This window comes from Nicotiana sylvestris, chromosome 12 (genome assembly GCF_000393655.2).
Source record: "Nicotiana sylvestris chromosome 12, ASM39365v2, whole genome shotgun sequence".
In the NCBI taxonomy this organism is placed as follows: Eukaryota; Viridiplantae; Streptophyta; class Magnoliopsida; order Solanales; family Solanaceae; genus Nicotiana; species Nicotiana sylvestris.
In genome coordinates this window covers 54,752,379-54,769,850 of record NC_091068.1, presented here as the reverse complement: position 1 = coordinate 54,769,850, position 17,472 = coordinate 54,752,379, and the positions used below count along the sequence as shown (strand labels likewise).

The 17,472-nt window shown below is 38.7% G+C and overlaps 1 protein-coding gene across 3 annotated transcripts in view; it reads left to right on the top strand.

Annotated features, from left to right (window-relative positions):
- Window positions 1–17,472, top strand: part of LOC104248447 (dnaJ homolog subfamily C GRV2) — a 66,489-nt gene that overhangs the window by 38,993 nt on the left and 10,024 nt on the right. For 2 of the 3 annotated variants that reach the window (XM_009804697.2, XM_009804699.2), the window contains exons 15-21: window positions 1,771–2,065; window positions 3,588–4,025; window positions 4,099–4,444; window positions 4,523–4,863; window positions 4,951–5,418; window positions 5,552–5,676; window positions 9,700–9,823. In XM_009804697.2, the coding sequence (XP_009802999.1) occupies window positions 1,771–2,065; window positions 3,588–4,025; window positions 4,099–4,444; window positions 4,523–4,863; window positions 4,951–5,418; window positions 5,552–5,676; window positions 9,700–9,823 (2,137 nt within the window). The remainder of the gene's footprint in view (window positions 1–1,770; window positions 2,066–3,587; window positions 4,026–4,098; window positions 4,445–4,522; window positions 4,864–4,950; window positions 5,419–5,551; window positions 5,677–9,699; window positions 9,824–17,472) is intronic. The other variant, XM_009804700.2, reaches the window with a different exon arrangement.

The window sequence follows — 17,472 nt, the reverse complement described above, 5'->3', positions numbered from 1 at the left end:
GCTAAGTAGTTTGAACTTCCCATTAAGAGTTTTGAAGTAATCATCAAACTCGAATTTCCAGAACCCGTGCTTTTAGAACCAAAAACATCAAGTCCCAAAGACATTGTTGGACCAAATAGCACACACAATCAAGAACAATGAAAAACTCCCCGGAACAGTGAAGAAAAAATATTGCCTCTCGCCGGAAACTGAACAGTCAGCCGGAAAACTCGCCGGAAAATAAAAAGGTCTTCGGAATTTGATGTAACTTGGATGGACTCGGAATAGCCTCGCGAGTATGCTGCCCAAAACAAGTTTTGTCAGAAAATGGCCAGAGGGTAGCTCACGCACCGGTGCGTGAGGAGATCTCGCCGGAATTTTGCTTCTTCCGGCTGGCGCGTGTGGGCGCGTGAGAGGTTATTTTCCAGCAGGGCTTGCTGGGGTTTGGTTGCCGGAAGGTGTAGGACCCTGTGGTGGTGTTGGTTTTAGCACAACACTGAGGAAAACGTAGGTGATGCAATAACAACCCTAGAAGTCACCGGAAATTGATGCACGGCGACTGTTTGGCACCAACGCTCTGATACCATGTGAGAAGTATAGCACATAAAAGTTTTATTAATTATATCTAAAGTGTTGTACAATGCCTTATTTATATACAGTGATTACATAATAATAAGTATCTACTTCCCGATATGGAACACTATACATTACTAATTATTTAACACCAGATAAACCGCATAGATTAAACGAAGAATAGATGATTTATGGTACTTGCTGAATAGTGTCAAACCTGTTGTTTACTTTTTGCCTAATCATACCTCTGTTTTTGCTTTGTGTTCCCGCTTTCACGATGAGCCAAACAGGTGATATGACTGGACCTTCATTGTATCAGTTATTTGCTGTTGAACTAAAAAAGGACTTTCGAATGCTTGTTTTAGGAATCACTCATTTATGAATGTTAAATACTAGTATTCAAGCTGACAGAATATCTTGACAATGAGTGATTTGACTGCCATGGTTCTAAGCATTTACAGAACCTGAAACTGTCAGTTAGTGTTTTATCTTTAGCTTTTTGAGTTTATGACTTAGGTTATCAATCATGCATTCTCATGTCCTGTCTGTTTCATGTAGTATGTGTCCAGTTTCTGAAATAGCACTTTTCTTTATTTATGTGCTACCTAATGCTAAGTTGCTAATACCTTACGTAGCTAATTTTGTGCCTTAGGATCATTCAAGTATCAGAAAATTAGCAACTATTTTATACCCAAAGAGTTTCTTATAACCTAAAATAGATTACTCCTTTGATCCCTTTTAATGTAGCATAGGTTGACTGGTGACGTCTTGCCACTTTTCTAAATTTTAATTGGATTAATTGTGTGGAAAATATCAAACATGACAAATTTAAAAACTATATTTAAAAGTCTATCTATCGCTATGTTTGGATTTATTTTAAATACTTACCTAGTAAATCATATTTATAATAATAAAATCAAAACAAAAATAAAAGTTCATAGCAAAAACCACGAAGTGGGGATCGGAGTTGCAACAGAGATTGCGACTTCACCCTCCAAAAGGTGCAAGGATTCTAATCAATCAAAAGCCTCCTTTGTTCAATCTTCCTGTCCCACTGTTCAAGGGCCCTTTCCACCCTTAAAATAAACCATGAAATTGATCCAACTTGTCACATAAAGTGTGGATGGTCCATTGATATTGAATTCTTTATACTTTTCTTTTTTAAGTCATGGTTTCAGGAACATATGGTATTCATTTTCTTATGGTCATCTTCTTTAGGTACCTGTTTCCACTGTTGTTTCAGTATGATTCTACTGCAGAAGAGACGGATAAGTCAGAAGCTCATGGTGTTGGTGTTAGTGTTCAAGTTGCAAAGAATATGCATGCTGTACGGACAGCGCTGGCTTTGGCAAGACTTAGTGGGTTGGGTGCTGATGAGAATCAGACACCATATAATATGGTTGCTGCTGATGCGCTTAGAGCTTTGCTGACACCAAAGCTTGCCAGTATGCTGAAAGATCAATCTCCGAAAGATCTATTGTTCAAACTAAATTCGAACTTGGAGACCCCAGAGGTGATTGCTGCAGATCTTTTAAGTTCACTTGGTGGATAATTCTGTTGCATATGCAAAACTGAGTTTTTTCCTTAACAGCTTTGTCAGTATGATAAAGGGTAATACTTTTAAATGGTTTGGGATGCCTCTGTTTTGTTGTTATTTCTCAGTTGTCTAAAGCTCCGGGGGATTCAATTTCTCCTGTAGGGAGTAACAAAAAGAAGGCCCAAAAAGTTGACTATTCTGATATTAACTCAGCTTCAGTATGTTTCGTGAAAGAATAATACTTAAACACTATTTACTCTTCTTTCCTTTTTTCTTAAACACTATTTACGAATGTTGTATGAGACTAAGTATTGGCTAGTCAAGAATTCTCATATCCAGATGATGAAAGTAGCAGAAATGAGGATGAGGATGAGGTTGAGGATGTTGAAATGGATGTGCAGACAAACTAGGTTGGATAAAATTAGGAATGAAGATATTCGGGAGAAGGTGGGTATGACTCCCATGGACGACAAGATGCGGGAAGTGAGACTTAGATGGTTCGGGCACGTGCAGAGGAGAAGTCTAGATGCCCTGATTAGAAGGTGTGAGCAGTTGCCATTGGCAGGTATGAGAAGAGGTAGAGGGTCGCCTAAGAAGTATTGGGGTGAGGTGATCAAGCAGGACATGGCGCGACTTTAGATTTTAGAGGACATAGCTCTTGATAGGAAGGTGTGGAGGTCGAGCATTAGGGTTGAAGGTTAGGAGGGAGTCGAGCGTTTTTCTACTTTATACCGAGGACAGGGCTAGTTTAATAGTATTTTGCCTTGGACTACTAGTGGTTTGTGTAGTGTCCGCACTATTTTTCTGTTTTTTCATTGTACTGTGGCATTATTACTGATATTGTTATTACTTTTCCATCTATTTTCTGTCTCTTACGATGCTGATATTATTTTTTTGACTTATGTTGTTGTCACTGGTATATTATTTATTTTCATCTTCTTGAGCTGAGGGTCTTTCGGAAACAGTCTCTCTACTCCTCGGGGGTAGGGGTAAGGTCTGCGTACACTCTATCCTCCCCAAACCTCACTTGTGGGATTTTACCGGGTGTTGTTTTGTTGTACTTTACTCTTCTTTTCTTTTTTCTTGTAATGTAAAAGCTTATTTGTTAATATGGGAGAAAGCCCCAGTATACAAGTGGTACATGGAAAGTGGACAACCTACAACAACATAGTCCTCCACAAAATGCACCCGCTAATCTATGCTGATAGGGAACTCGTGGGAGTTGGTCCTAACTTGTACAAAAGTATTCTGCACCCCCTTTGGAGCTCTTGAGAGTTTTTTTTCCCCAGAAAAGACTTTCTTTGAGACACAATCTCTGTGCATGTGAAAAATTGGGCAATCATCCTTTAGATAGAGCTAAAATGTTCTTCTCCATATTGCATTCATAAAACTTATTGTTTATTTTCCTCCTTTTTCCTTTTTATTTATCCTTTTTAAAACTCAATGCCTATTCTGAGTTCTTTTGTCCCTCTCAATTTACTATTGCTTCTGAATACAGATAATTTGGAATACGTCAACCCGAGCAGAACTCTTAAAGTTTGTTGACGAACAGCGTGCTAGCCAGGATCCCAATGGTTCATATGACCTGAATGATTCTCATTCCTTCGCATATGAAGCATTATCTAAGGAACTTTTTGTTGGAAATGTATATTTGAGAGTATACAATGACCAGCCGGACTATGAAACTAGTGAACCCGAGGTTTTCTGTGTTTCCCTTGTTGATTTTATATCATGTCTAGTACGGAGTGATGTTGCAGCGGGATCAGATATTCCGTCAACCACCGGGACATCAGATTTCCAAAATGATACGACTAATGGACCATATAATGAAGAGCAGCTGTCTAATGATCCTTCAACTCCTTCAGATGTGAAACAGATGAAGAAAGAGGAAAATGAATTGGTTAAGAAACTCCAGTTTGCTCTAATTGCGCTCCAGGTACATATAGAAATCATTTGTCCTCTTGAATATGTATTGATTTGATGTTTGACATCTGGTAGTCTTTCTTCAGAACCTCCTGACGAGCACCCCAGATTTGGCATCAGTTTTTTCTGCAAAAGAAAAATTATTACCAATTTTTGAATGCTTCTCTGTTCCTGTTGCTTCAACAACCATTGTTCCCCAACTGTGTCTGAGTGTCCTGTCACGCTTGACAACATATGCTCCGTGCTTGGAGGCAATTGTTTCTGATGGATCCAGTCTGCTACTTCTATTGCAAATGCTTCACTCCTCTCCTAGCTGTCGTGAAGGAGCTCTTCATGTTCTATATGCTTTAGCTAGCACACCAGAGCTTGCATGGGCAGCTGCGAAGCATGGTGGAGTAGTTTACATTCTTGAACTTCTCCTGCCTTTGCAAGGTAATTTGTTTTCCTGGCATTCTCTTCTAGATCAACATCCTAGACAGTAGTTTAAAAATATTGAATGATGCTGTGCAGAAGTCCCTCTGCAGCAAAGAGCAGCAGCTGCCTCGTTGTTGGGAAAGCTTGTTGGACAGCCGATGCATGGACCTAGAGTTGCTATAACTCTGGCTAGGTTTCTTCCTGATGGCTTGGTATCGGTCATCAGGGATGGTCCTGGTGAAGCTGTTGTGAGCATTGTTGAACAAACGACAGAGACTCCAGAACTCGTGTGGACTCCAGCAATGGCTGCTTCTTTGTCTGCTCAAATTGCAACCATGGCATCAGAACTATATCGAGAACAGATGAAAGGCAGTGTTGTCGATTGGGATGTACCTGAGCAGGCAACTGGCCAACAGGAAATGAGGGATGAGCCGCAGGTACTTATTGATAAATGCAAGGTGCAGAACCATTTTTTATAACTCTACTTTTTTCTTTTTTGATGGAGAATTGCTATTGTGATGTAGGTTGGAGGAATCTATGTTAGACTTTTTTTAAAAGATCCAAAATTTCCTCTTAGAAATCCGAAGCGATTTTTGGAAGGACTACTGGATCAATATCTTTCATCAATTGCTGTGACACATTATGATGTCCAATCTGTTGACCCCGAACTTCCTCTGCTTCTATCTGCTGCTCTGGTGTCCTTATTAAGGGTGCACCCTGCTCTTGCAGATCATGTTGGATTTTTAGGATATGTGCCAAAACTTGTGTCTGCAGTGGCATATGAAGGGAGAAGAGAAACAATGGCCATTGGGGAAGTGAAAAATTTTGACCACTCCAAGGAAGCCTATGAGGCTGATGATAGCTCAATGCAGCCCCCTTCACCAACACTACAAGAGCGTGTGCGTCTTAGTTGTTTGCGTGTTCTGCATCAACTTGCAGCAAGTACGACGTGCGCCGAAGCTATGGCAGCTACTAGTGTTGGGACACCCCAGGTATTTTATTAATACATAACTTAGAATAAGTAGGCTGATTTTTGTTTCCAGGGATTTTCTGCTGTTTAAAATAAAAATCTTTGCTGCAAAATCATACTTTAACTATCATCTGTGCCTTTGGTGGCTCACTCAGGTTGTTCCCCTTTTGATGAAAGCTATCGGATGGCAAGGTGGAAGTATTCTCGCTCTTGAAACATTAAAACGTGTAGTCGTTGCTGGAAACCGAGCTAGGGATGCGTTGGTTGCTCAGGGACTTAAGTGAGTACATAATTTAATTCTGTGAAAAGTTAGATTTTTGTGTTCTAGACTTGTAAAGATTAATACTTAGTTTTCTATATTTGGGAGTTGCGCAAATTATTTCTCCGACTATACTTGTGGTAATTTCTTATCACAGATTTCACCTATCAAAAAATAAAATAATAATTAGTTTACAGATTTTATGTTTCATTCTGAAAGTTGGGGACTTGCTTCTCTTAGAAAGCTTTAGGCTATGTGTTGGAAATGACCGAGACTTGATCAAGTAGGATTATATGTGATAGTGTCTTTTATGCTACATTGTCCTCATTTTTTCAATTCTGTTACAATGATCCCCAAAGGAGCAGGTGCTGCATAGTCCACTAGGTGCAGTTTTGAACCAATGCTATAATTAGGTTCAGTCAAAGACTTTAGATCTGCACTCATCCACACATGTTGAAAGGGGAGGGGGAAGAAAGAGGATAAGCTGGATTAAAGTGTTCATATGTATCTTTTAACTGTGAAGAAAGAAGAAAAGAGAAGTTTTGGGAATAGAATTTCTTGATTATTCTCTCAAACATGTAGGGATATATATATATAATATTTACAGGTAATTTAAAAAGGAAAATATGTCTATTCATAACAAGGCATGAATTCTTGCCATATATGCAAATTCCTAACATTTTAACATTTCCCCTCAAGTTGGAGCTCTACAGTTGTATGCTCCTAATTTTTGCGAGCATACTGAATTCTGGAGCCACGAAGTGATCCGGCAGGTGATTCTACAAGAACATCTACTAGCTGATTATTCGAGCTGACAAAACGTGTCACCACTGCACCCCAAATCAATTTGTGTACTTCTCTATGCTTCATTCTTTCGTGAAATGCCAGATTTGAGACAATGAGTCTTGCAACATGATTGTCACGATGCAATTTCACTGGTTTACCCCTCCACAACTCAATTTTCAAAGAAGTTTCATTACAGATAAGCTCATATGTAGCAAACTGCAAAAGCCATTGCTGGGTGTTCTGCTTTTGTGCTTGAGTTAGCTATTACATATTGCTTTTTGCTTCTGCAAGATATAATTCCCTCTGATTAGAGCATAGTGCCTTGAAGTGGACTATCTGTCTAAAAGAGATGTAACCCAGCCTGCATAAGAATATTCCATAATACTTGCTTAGAATATCCCATGATACTTGCATGTTCCCTTATACGATAGACCTTGTCTTGGTGAACCTTTGATATACTTAGAACAACTAGCTGTGCTTCAGAGCTGCAAAACTGTTGGACTACAATGCTACAATGCACAAACCATGCTCTTGGTTTTTACTTGAGACCATAAGAGACCGATGCAATATATATATATAACCCAGACTCCCCAGAGCAACAAATCATAGTGGTTACTCCATTTTGACCTCTTAAGCAAGATCACTATGAAAGATAACATTTTTGATAGCCAACTGGTTGAAAGTCCAATAAAACGTGGTTGCCATAGAAAGGAGGAGATAGACATATAAGATCATGTCTATCAGCCAAAAGCTACCATAATCAAGACCTTTTTTTGAGGATATTCCTTGGGCACTAATCTAGCGTTCAGACAACCAACCTATCTGTCAGCTGTTGCATAGAGAGTAAACACCAATTTTGTTTTTTCTTATGGTAAAAGTACTATTTCCCAAGTACCCCTATCATAAAACACAATTATTTCCTTAAGCATAGCTTAACCTGGATGAGCCCGCGTCTTTCACAATCTTCAGTATTTGGACAGGGAAAGACAGTAATAAAGGTATGAGATGTAGGTGACAAACGCTGATAACTTAAGAAATTACAAATGACATACACTGCAAGTGGCCCAAGTAACTTTTCGAAGAGCAGTAGTAATATTGCCTTACATGATAGGCAATGAGTCATTAGGCGTAGTTTGTGGGACTTTTATCATGAGAAGAATGGTGGATATGGCTGTAATTTAGTGAATTTGGTGAGAAGTTCGGGGATGTCTCCAAGTAGATTACATCTTGCGTAGACAAATTACTTATATTGTATGATCTTATCATTAGTAACATTTCTGGAGATGGGAATACTCTATAAATGTATTTTAAGGATCTTGGTTGAAGTTTGTCATGCCCGAGAGTAATCTAGTTGGGCCAAACACCCGTGGCGAGAGTAGAAATGAAGGTTCACTGGGATAAAGAATGAAATAAGGACTCTTCTGCTACAAAACAAAAGAAGGCTTGTGATTGATCAAGTAACAGGCAGTCAAAATATCATCTCCCTAAAGGTGAATAAAACCATGAGCAAGACTCAGTAATGTACGGGTAGCTTCAGTTAAATATCTAGTTTTGCCTAGAGGAACTCTATTTTTAGAGGAGTATATGCACATGCAAAGTGCCTTTGGAAGACATAAAGGAAGAGATGAGTATAGAGAAATATTCTTGTGCAATATTACTGATTGATTTTTTAATAGAAATACTGAACTATTTACATCTTTTAACATAAAAGGCTTTAAAGGTAGGAAATTAGTCGGTTCTATTTTCCATAAGAAGAAGCCAAATATAGCAAGAATAGTCATCAACAAAGTTAACTAAATTGTGAAAGCCTTAAATATTGGACCCCTTATATCTGATTGGACTATTTCAAACATAGATGTGATTCTGTGGTGGACTCATTTAGGGAAAGAGGTAGAAGTGTGTTTCCTAAGGTAGTATTAACTCGAAGTCAAACTCGAGAGACTTGGGACCATCTTTTGTAATTTAGAGATATTTGGATGTACCAGGTGGCTATTCCCGCACAGACCAATTACATTCGGTGATTTCTTCGCTTCTCCCTAAGCCAATGCAGAGTTATCCTATACGGTGTTACCTGCATTGGTGGAGGGTAGCAGGCGGAATAGGCGAAGTGTGCACAAGCTGCCCTGAACACCATCATTATAAAATAGTAGTAGGATCTAGTTCTAAAGCCCTTAATCTGATTCCTTAATCATGGATCAATCATTCTAATCTAGAGTGATCACGGTTTGTATTATGTGGTTTACTACTTGTTTGCCAAAAAAAAATGGGAGCTAAACCAACGACGGAACCTGATTTGCTTAAAGGAACAACAACAACAACAACGACCTTGTGAAATTCTACTAGTGGGGTTTGGGGAGGGTAATGTGTACGCAGACCTTACCTCTATCCTGAAAGGGTAGAGAGACTATTTCTGATAGACCCTCGGCTCAAGAAGACGAAAAGAGACAATATATCAGTACCATCAATAAAAATCATAGAAAAAAATAACAGCATCACAAGAACCAGAAAATAGATGAAAAGCAAAACAATAACCACTAGATAAAGCCCGACACTAAGAGGAACGAAATAGTAGTGTGAACTCAACATTAACCACTAGCAGTCTAAGACAAAATCCTAACAGACTAGCCTCACTCTCACTCTCGTGCGCCGTAGAAAAAAGCATAACTACCTCCTAACTTATAACCTTAATTCTCGACCTCCACAACTTCCTATCTAGGGCCATGTCCTCGGTAATCTGAAGCCACGTCATGTCCTGCCTGATTACCTCTCCCCAATACTTCTTAGGCCGCCTTTTACCTCTCCTCGTACCCATCAAAGCCAGCCGCTTAAAGGGAATATGGTGCAAATCATAACATAACGCTTCAAATGATTTTACCTTGTCCTAAAACATGATTATTGGAAATCAGAATTCTTTTCCCACCTTCTATAGATTGAGGTAAAATTGGACATGAGAATGGGATAAAGATACTCCCAAGGAATCTAGATTACTGATTTTGCTTAAGACTGCTTGAACGTTGACCTCTTCAATATGGGTCATTAATACTATGATGAATGTGAACTGCCCTCGGTACTTTCATGGTTTGCTTGGCACTTAGAAAGTATTCAGTTTTCTTCGACAAATTTTTGGGTTTTATGTTTTGTCTTTTGTTTGTGATGTCCAACAAAATTAACGATTTTATTGAGTCTGAGAAGGATATTCTTAGTCCCTCCCCCCCCCCCTTCTCTTTACTTACACTCGAAGAGCTTTCTATAATATAGGGTTGGTCTTGTTGAAGTACTCCTAGGCCTTCTTGATTGGAGAGCTGGAGGAAGAAATGGACTTCGCTCTCAGATGAAGTGGAATGAGTCTGAAGCATCCATTGGCAGGGTGCTTGCAGTTGAGGTCAGTATGTCTTGATATTCTTACTGTATTTGCATGATTTTGTAGTCTACTTTTTCGTTTTTAAGTATTTGGAAATACTTCCTGAGTCATCTCATTATAACAGACAATTCCCAATTTTTGAACATTGTTACCCTTCCGGTTAGGATTTGTAAACCTGTAAAACTTAATTGGAGATATGATCATTGTGGAATCCAATACAACCTCATTTGGTTTGTTCTTATGAGAATGATGTGCAAATGTTGGCAAATTTTTATGGATTTGGAGCTCTAAATGAACTGACTTTATATGGATTTGGAGCTCTAAATGAACTGACTGTTCACAAATAAAGTGTGATTTGATTTGTGTGCAGTGTTAAAGGCTTATTTAAAGTGCTTTTAAGCCCTGAAGCTCAGAAGCCTAGGTTGTGTGCTTCGCCTCGCTTATTTGACGCTTTAGTGCAGGCGTCAAGGTGCTAAGGCGTGCATATCTTCGTCAGTGGGCTCTGTCTTTAAGAGCACACCACTATCCAATGAATATACTTGACAAAGTGATGTATTAGTTTTTAAGACAACACCTGGCTACTTTTAGTGATTAAGACTAAGAAATTAGAAATTTAGTATGAGAAACTAATCACTAAAAACCTAAAACTACATTTTTTCAACTAAATAAAATATTTAAGATGAACTCTGAACTTAATTCCATTCTTTTATCCAAATAATTATTGTTTGTGTTTATAATAACATTTTCTTACATTGCATTTCTGTTTCGTATATTCTCTTCATTGGTGCTTTTCTTCAGTAAAGACCCCACGTGAGTTATTGTTTGTGTTTATGATAGCATTTTGTTACATTGTATTTTTCTATTTTCTATTTTCTTCATTGGCACTTTTCTTCGGTAAAGTCCCCATTTGAATTCGCTTTGCACTTAAAGCTCCAATAGACTTCAGCAGTTCTTTTCGCTTTTATTTACTCTGTTTGTTTAAAGCTCATGTGCGGCTTATTTGTTTAATGAGCACTGCGCTCGATCCAACTTTCAAGATCGATTATCCATAACGAGCTTAGCTGCAGAAAACTTGGCATAACTCGTTTATAGTACGTCAAAATTTGGCTAATTACTTGAGAAAGAAGTTTTTTGATTTAGTTTTTATGCATCACTTTTACTTGGTATGCATTTTCGATATTTGGCTTGTAATGTGAGTGTTGTTTGTATTCATAAAAATTAAGAAAATATTGACTCATCTAGATACGAGCCAAATCAAGCCTAGCTCGTATAAGTTAAATTCACAATGAGCTCAAGCTTGACCTCATAGAAACATAATTGGGTGGAGCTTCAACCCGAGCTTGTTCATTAAACGAGTCTTGAGCCAAGCTTGAACCGTCAGAGCCCAGTTAGAGCAGTTTTGTACACAATTAAATTTTTAATCGAAAAAATATGCCCTTTCTGAAAGCCTGCCTTAGGATTTTGATCTTTCGCTGACTTGTTGACTGCTTGATGGAGAGCTTTATTCTGTGTGGATTGTGTACAAGCAATTTTAATGTTGATTCTCTGAAGAATCTTATTGCTGTAGAGACATTTTTTTTTTTGGTTAAAAGTAATAAGTACCAAGATGGTACAAAATAGTACAACAGACAGCCCAGATAACATCTTCAGAAAGTCAATACACTGATTCTGATTTACTAAACTACTACAATTACACCAAAGTTACAGATCATGAAGACATGTTTTCTTAATTCTAATAATGCGATTCCTGTTCCCTTCAAAGCAAGCCTTGTTCCTTTCCAACCATAAGGTCCACATAATGCACAATGGAATGGTTCTCCATATCTGTTTCAGCCTTCTAGATACTCTTTGAGATTGCCAAGCTTCTATAAGACCCCTTACTGTTTGAGGCATCACCCGAGAAATGCCACAAATGCTGAAAAATAGATCCCAGCATTGCCTAGATACTCTGCAATGGAGGAGAAGGTATTTACTGATTCCTATTCTTCTTTACAGAAGTAACATCTATTGCACAACCTGAAACCTCTTTTCTGCAAGTTATCTTGAGTCAAACAGGCCTCCCAAATAGGTATCCATCCAAAGCATGCTACCTTAACTGGAGCTTTGGTTTTCCAAATCATCTTCCAAGGCCAATTAGCATCTCTGTGATTTGTCTTCTCTACCTCATGCTGTAACAACTTTTCGCTGAATTTTTTTATCCTTGCTGACAATCCACGATAGTGTATCCACCTTGCTCTGATCAATTGAAATAGATTCAATTTGTTGGAGCAGGTGACAGAAACCCTCAACTTCCCAGTCATCCAAATTTCTTCTAAAAACTATTTGCCAACCTGTATCTGAGTAGAAATCAGCAATGGATCCAGCCTTATTGACAGAATAGTTGAACAAATTAGGGACTTCATTTCAGGCTTTCATGCCCTGTCCATAGATCTGTCCAGAATTTAATTTTCTGACCATTCCCAACTTCCAACTTTGTATATTCTAAAAACTCTCCCCATAGTCTACTTATGTATTTCCAAATACCCCCTCTTACATTTTAGTGTAAAGAGGGAGGTCTCTACCCTTCCTTTTTACCATATATAACATGGATCAAGCTCTTCCAAACTTCATTATCTTCCAGCATGTATCTCCATAGCCACTTGAAGAGTAGGCTTTTATTATGCATTTTCAAATTCCTTATACTGAAACCTCCTTTTTTTATCATTCAGCACCACCTGCCATTTGACCAAATGCATTTTCCTTTTTGGAGCATTTCCATCCCAAAAGAACTGACTCCTCATGGAATTCAGCTTTTTTCCTACTGCTGCAGGCACTGAAAATAGAGACATCAAATATGTTGGCATACCATCTAACATACTATTAATTAGTTTGAGCCTACCCCCTAAAGAAAGGTACTATTTCTTCCAAGGGATTAGCTTACTAGCACACCTATCCAGGACCCCCTGCCAAATGTTTTTATCATTTTCTTTGCCCGCAAAGGGAGCCCTAAGTAAACTGTTGGAAACTTTTCCACCCTACAACCCAGAATTTCAGCCATCTCATCAATATTATCATCAGCATTTATGCTGAAACTGCTTTTAGCCAAATTATTCTTAATCTTGTAACTGCTTCAAAGATCAAAAGAACACCTTTGAGCTACAACATATGTTCTTTCTCTGCCTCACAAAAAAGTAGAGTGTCATCAGCATATAAAAGGTGAAAAATTGTAACCTTATTTTCAACAGTTCTTCCAAAGCTCATGCCTTTAATCCACCCCAAATTTTCCGCCTTCATTACTAAGAACTTCCATTACCAGAGTAAACAAATAGGGGGATAATGGATCCCCTTGCCTCAATCCCCTTTGAGATCTAAAATAACCTTGGGGGCTTCCATTTATTAATATAGAAAACCTGACAGTGGAGATACAAAAGTTGATCCATTCAATCCATTTGTCTCCAAAATTCATCTTTATAAAAATGTTTAGCAGACAAGGCCAACTAACATGGTCATATGCCTTTTCAAGATCCAGTTTACAAGCAATACCCCTTTTCTTCATCTTCATCAGATACTCAGCACTTTCATTAGCCACCATATCATCTATTATTTGTCTGCCTTTAATGAACGTATTCTAGCTCTATGAAACTAATTTGTCAATAACCTATTTAAGTCTTTCAGCCAGTAATTTTGCAATAATCTTGTAGACACACCCCAACAAACTGATGGGCCTAAAATCTTTCACCTCCACTGCTCCCTTTCTTAGGTATCAATGCTATAAAATTAGAATTTAAACTATTGACAAAGATTCCTTTTTGATGAAAAATTTCAACTGTTTTCCACATGCCATCCTTAACTGTACTCCAACATTTCGGGAAAAAGTGAAGGTTGGAACCATCAGAGCCTGGAGCTTTATCACCTCTAAATGATTTAATCACAGCTTCCACTTCTTCCAAAGAAAATGATCTCTGCAGGCATTCTTTATCATCATGAGAGAGCTTTCTGAGATTCTCCTCCTCCCATCTTGGTCTCCATTCTCCGGTCTCTCTGAATTTTTTTTCATAATACACTTGTATGTGTTCCTTTATCAATTTCTCATCTTCTACCAGTTCTCCATCCATTTCTAATTTGGTAATACAATTAAATCTCTTATTGAAAAACTTAGTATTTCTATTTCCTTGCTCTAACCATAAGCATCCGTACTTTTACCTCCACGAAGTCTCCTCAGCTTTTAACACTTCCTCTAACTCCCTTTGAATTAAATTTCTTTCTGCTTCTCTCTGTTCTTCCTAAGCCACCACCATTCGATGGTCTAATTCTTCCAATCTAGCCAAAGTCTTGTTTTTATTATCCTCATGTAAGAATGCACGGGAACTAGGACATATTCTACTCCTATTACATATGGGACTAGGACATATTCTACACATAACTATCTAACACTCCTCCTCAAATCGGTGCATACAAATCATATGTACCGAGCTTGTTATATATGTAACTAATACGAGGACCAGTGAGGGGTTTGGTAAAAATATCTGCAAGCTGATCATTCGACATAGAAGAACATAAACTTCCCGAGCAACAAAACCAGGTGGTTGCTGATAAATAAAGTTGGTTGAAAGGTCGCTGGAAAAATTTGAAAATAGTGAGATTAAGCCGAATTTCATACTATAAAATAAGTTCTAAAACACCACTGGAAACACGGAAACTTTCTGGAAATTACTATTCATGCCGGAAATCATCGTTCATGCCGGAAAAAGGCCACTGTTCACGCCGGGAAAAAAAGTTGTCAGAATTTGATTTAATTTATACGAGTAGGCTCGGAATCACCGGACGAGTAAGTTATCCCGAACAAGTTTTGTCAAAAAGTGGCTGGAATAGCTCACACGCGCCGAAAAAGTTATTGTAGCTCGTCGTAACCCTAGTTCTGACGGCGCGTGGAGGCGCGTGAGGGACTTTCTGCCGGAGCAATTTGACTGTTTCCGAACAATATGGTAGAGTTGGTTTTCACACAACACTTACCGATGAGGAGATAAAGCAAATCAATCTTGAGTCGTCAACCGGAAAGACGTTGACTGATTTTTCTGTTCCGATGGGATTGGAGTTTCTGGGGTTTGGTCGCACAAGGGTTTCGGATCCGATGGTGGTACTGATATATGCACAGTACCACTGTAGGAGTGATGAACCCCGGGAACAAGACGAAGTTGCCGGAAAATTGCACGGCGATGAGATTTTTCTTCCCGGATGTCGCTGGAGTGACGCACAATGATAACTTTCTCACTGAAACTCTGATACCATGTGAGAATGCACGGGAGAAAAATCTAATTATTAACAATGATATACTGAGCCCTATGTACATATTTTACTCCTGCTACATATGGGACTAGGACGTATTCTACTCCTACTACATATGGGATTAGGACTATTTACACATAACTATCTAACACCTCCAACTGCCCAAACACCTCCCTGTTCCATTTTTCTAGGTCACTGTTCAAAAACATAGTCTTCTTTGCAAGAATAATATCTGGTTCACCCTGTATGTCATAAGATTTCCACCATTTATCAACAAGATCTGTAAAGCCTTCATATATTTTCAAACTTGAAGTAGTCTTTTCCTTTTCTCCAATCTCCACATTCTAAGAGAATTGAACAGTGATATGAAGTAGTTCGTGGAAGGACTCCCTGCTTCATATTTTTTAAATGTTCATCCCTACCTTCATATTAAAAATTTGTCTATCCTGGATGCACTCTGACTGTTTTTGCCTCTGAACCATGTAAAAGAACTCCATGAAGTGGCAGGTCAATTAAAGAGAGTTCATTTATTAACTTATAGAACTCTCTCATTGCCCTTGTGTTTCTAGCTCTTCCTCTCTTCTCCTCTTCAAGCCTGATTATATTGAAGTCTCCTCCCACTGTCCATTGTTGAAACAGACCACTGATTGCTGCAAGTTGTTTCCACAAGCCTCTCCTAGCTTTCCTATCACAAGGGCCATATACCCCAGTTAATGCATATTGAATTTCTGAGTTTTCTTTTTTTTGATGAAATAAGGTGTTTCATTAGCAAAAGGCATCAAGGAGATGCAAGTTACAAAAGTAATGAAATGCAGAAAAAAGAAAAATATAAGAAATATAGCTCACTTTACAGTGTTAATCTAAGACCAGGGAGCTAACAAAGTCCAAAAATTGGTCAGTGCTAATTACAGAAGCTAATTTAGTCCAACAAAAAAGATTGAGTAGGCAATTAGCTTTGAGAGTTTGAATTGGAGTTGAGATTCCATCAAAACAACTTCTATTCCCTTCATTCCATAAACACCAAAAAATAGCACCAGGGATCATCAACCAGATTTTTTTGATGGTCTTGTCAACTCTCCATAAACTCCAGCTCAAGTGTGACTCTTTCATATTCTGTGGCATGACCCAAATCAAGCCAAAAATGCAAAGGAACATATTACAAAGGTCAAAAGCCACAGGGCAATGCAAAAACAGGTGGTTGACAGTTTCTGCATCTCTCAGACATAGATAACACCTGTTGACCAACTGGAAACCTCTTCTGTTGAGGTTGTTTTGAGTTAAGCAGGCCTCATTGAGGGCAATCCAGTCGTGGCTAATGACTTTGATAGGCAGTTTGGTCTTCCATATTAACTTCCAGGGCCATGCATCTAACACCTGGTTCTGGGAATCAGTTTGCCTGTAGCAATCTCTTATTGTGAAGGTGCCCTTGCTTCCCCAGCATATGGTATCTGGTTGGCTCACATCAATATTGTACCCCTCCACTTTTGCTAGCAAATCATATAGGCTATCAATTGCTCTTCTAAAGTGAACATCCCAGTTGCTACCATTTCTGTTTTGAGCTATAGAGGAATTCTGGTGTAGAGCAATCTGATATAGGCTAGGAAACTCATCCATGAGTGAAGAGCTGTTTAGCCATTTATCTTTCCAGAATATTATGTGAGCCCCATTGCCTGGTTTGAAGTGGATGCACTGGAAAAATTCACTCCCCAATTTACTGATGTACTTTCAAGGACCCACACCATAAGGTGCATTAGAACTTTTAGTGCTCCAGTTATCTCTTTTCCCATGCTTGGCAGTGATCACTTCCTTCCATAGGCTTGATTCTCCTGTGCCAAATCTCCAAAGCCACTTCATTAGTAGGCATTTATTGTGGGCTGCTAGATCTCTAACTCCCAATCCTCCATTGCATTTCGGCTGAGTGACTTTGTCCCACTTTATCAGATGAAATTTGTGGGTGTTGCTATTTCCCTCCCATAGGAAGTTTCTCCTGATTCTATCCAATTGCTTTAGAACTTTCTTTGGAATGGGAAACAATGACATGAAGTATGTTGGTATGCTGTCAAGCACACTGTTGATGAGAGTTAATATGCGACCAATGGATATATATTGAATCTGCCAGGAGGTTAGTCTCTTCTCAAATTTTTGAATGATCCCATTCCATACCTCACAGTTTTTGAACTTAGCACCCAATGGTAGGCCCAGGTATGTTGTAGGTAGAGTCCCAATGCTGCAACCCATAATGCCTGCCAGCTCCTCTACATTAGGCACCTGATTGATAGGGTAAATTTTGCTTTTCAGCACATTTACATGTAACCCTGACAGAGCTTCAAAGAGGAGAAGAGTGAGGTTCAGGTACATAACTTGCGACTTATCTGCCTCACAGAAGATCAAAGTATCATCAGCAT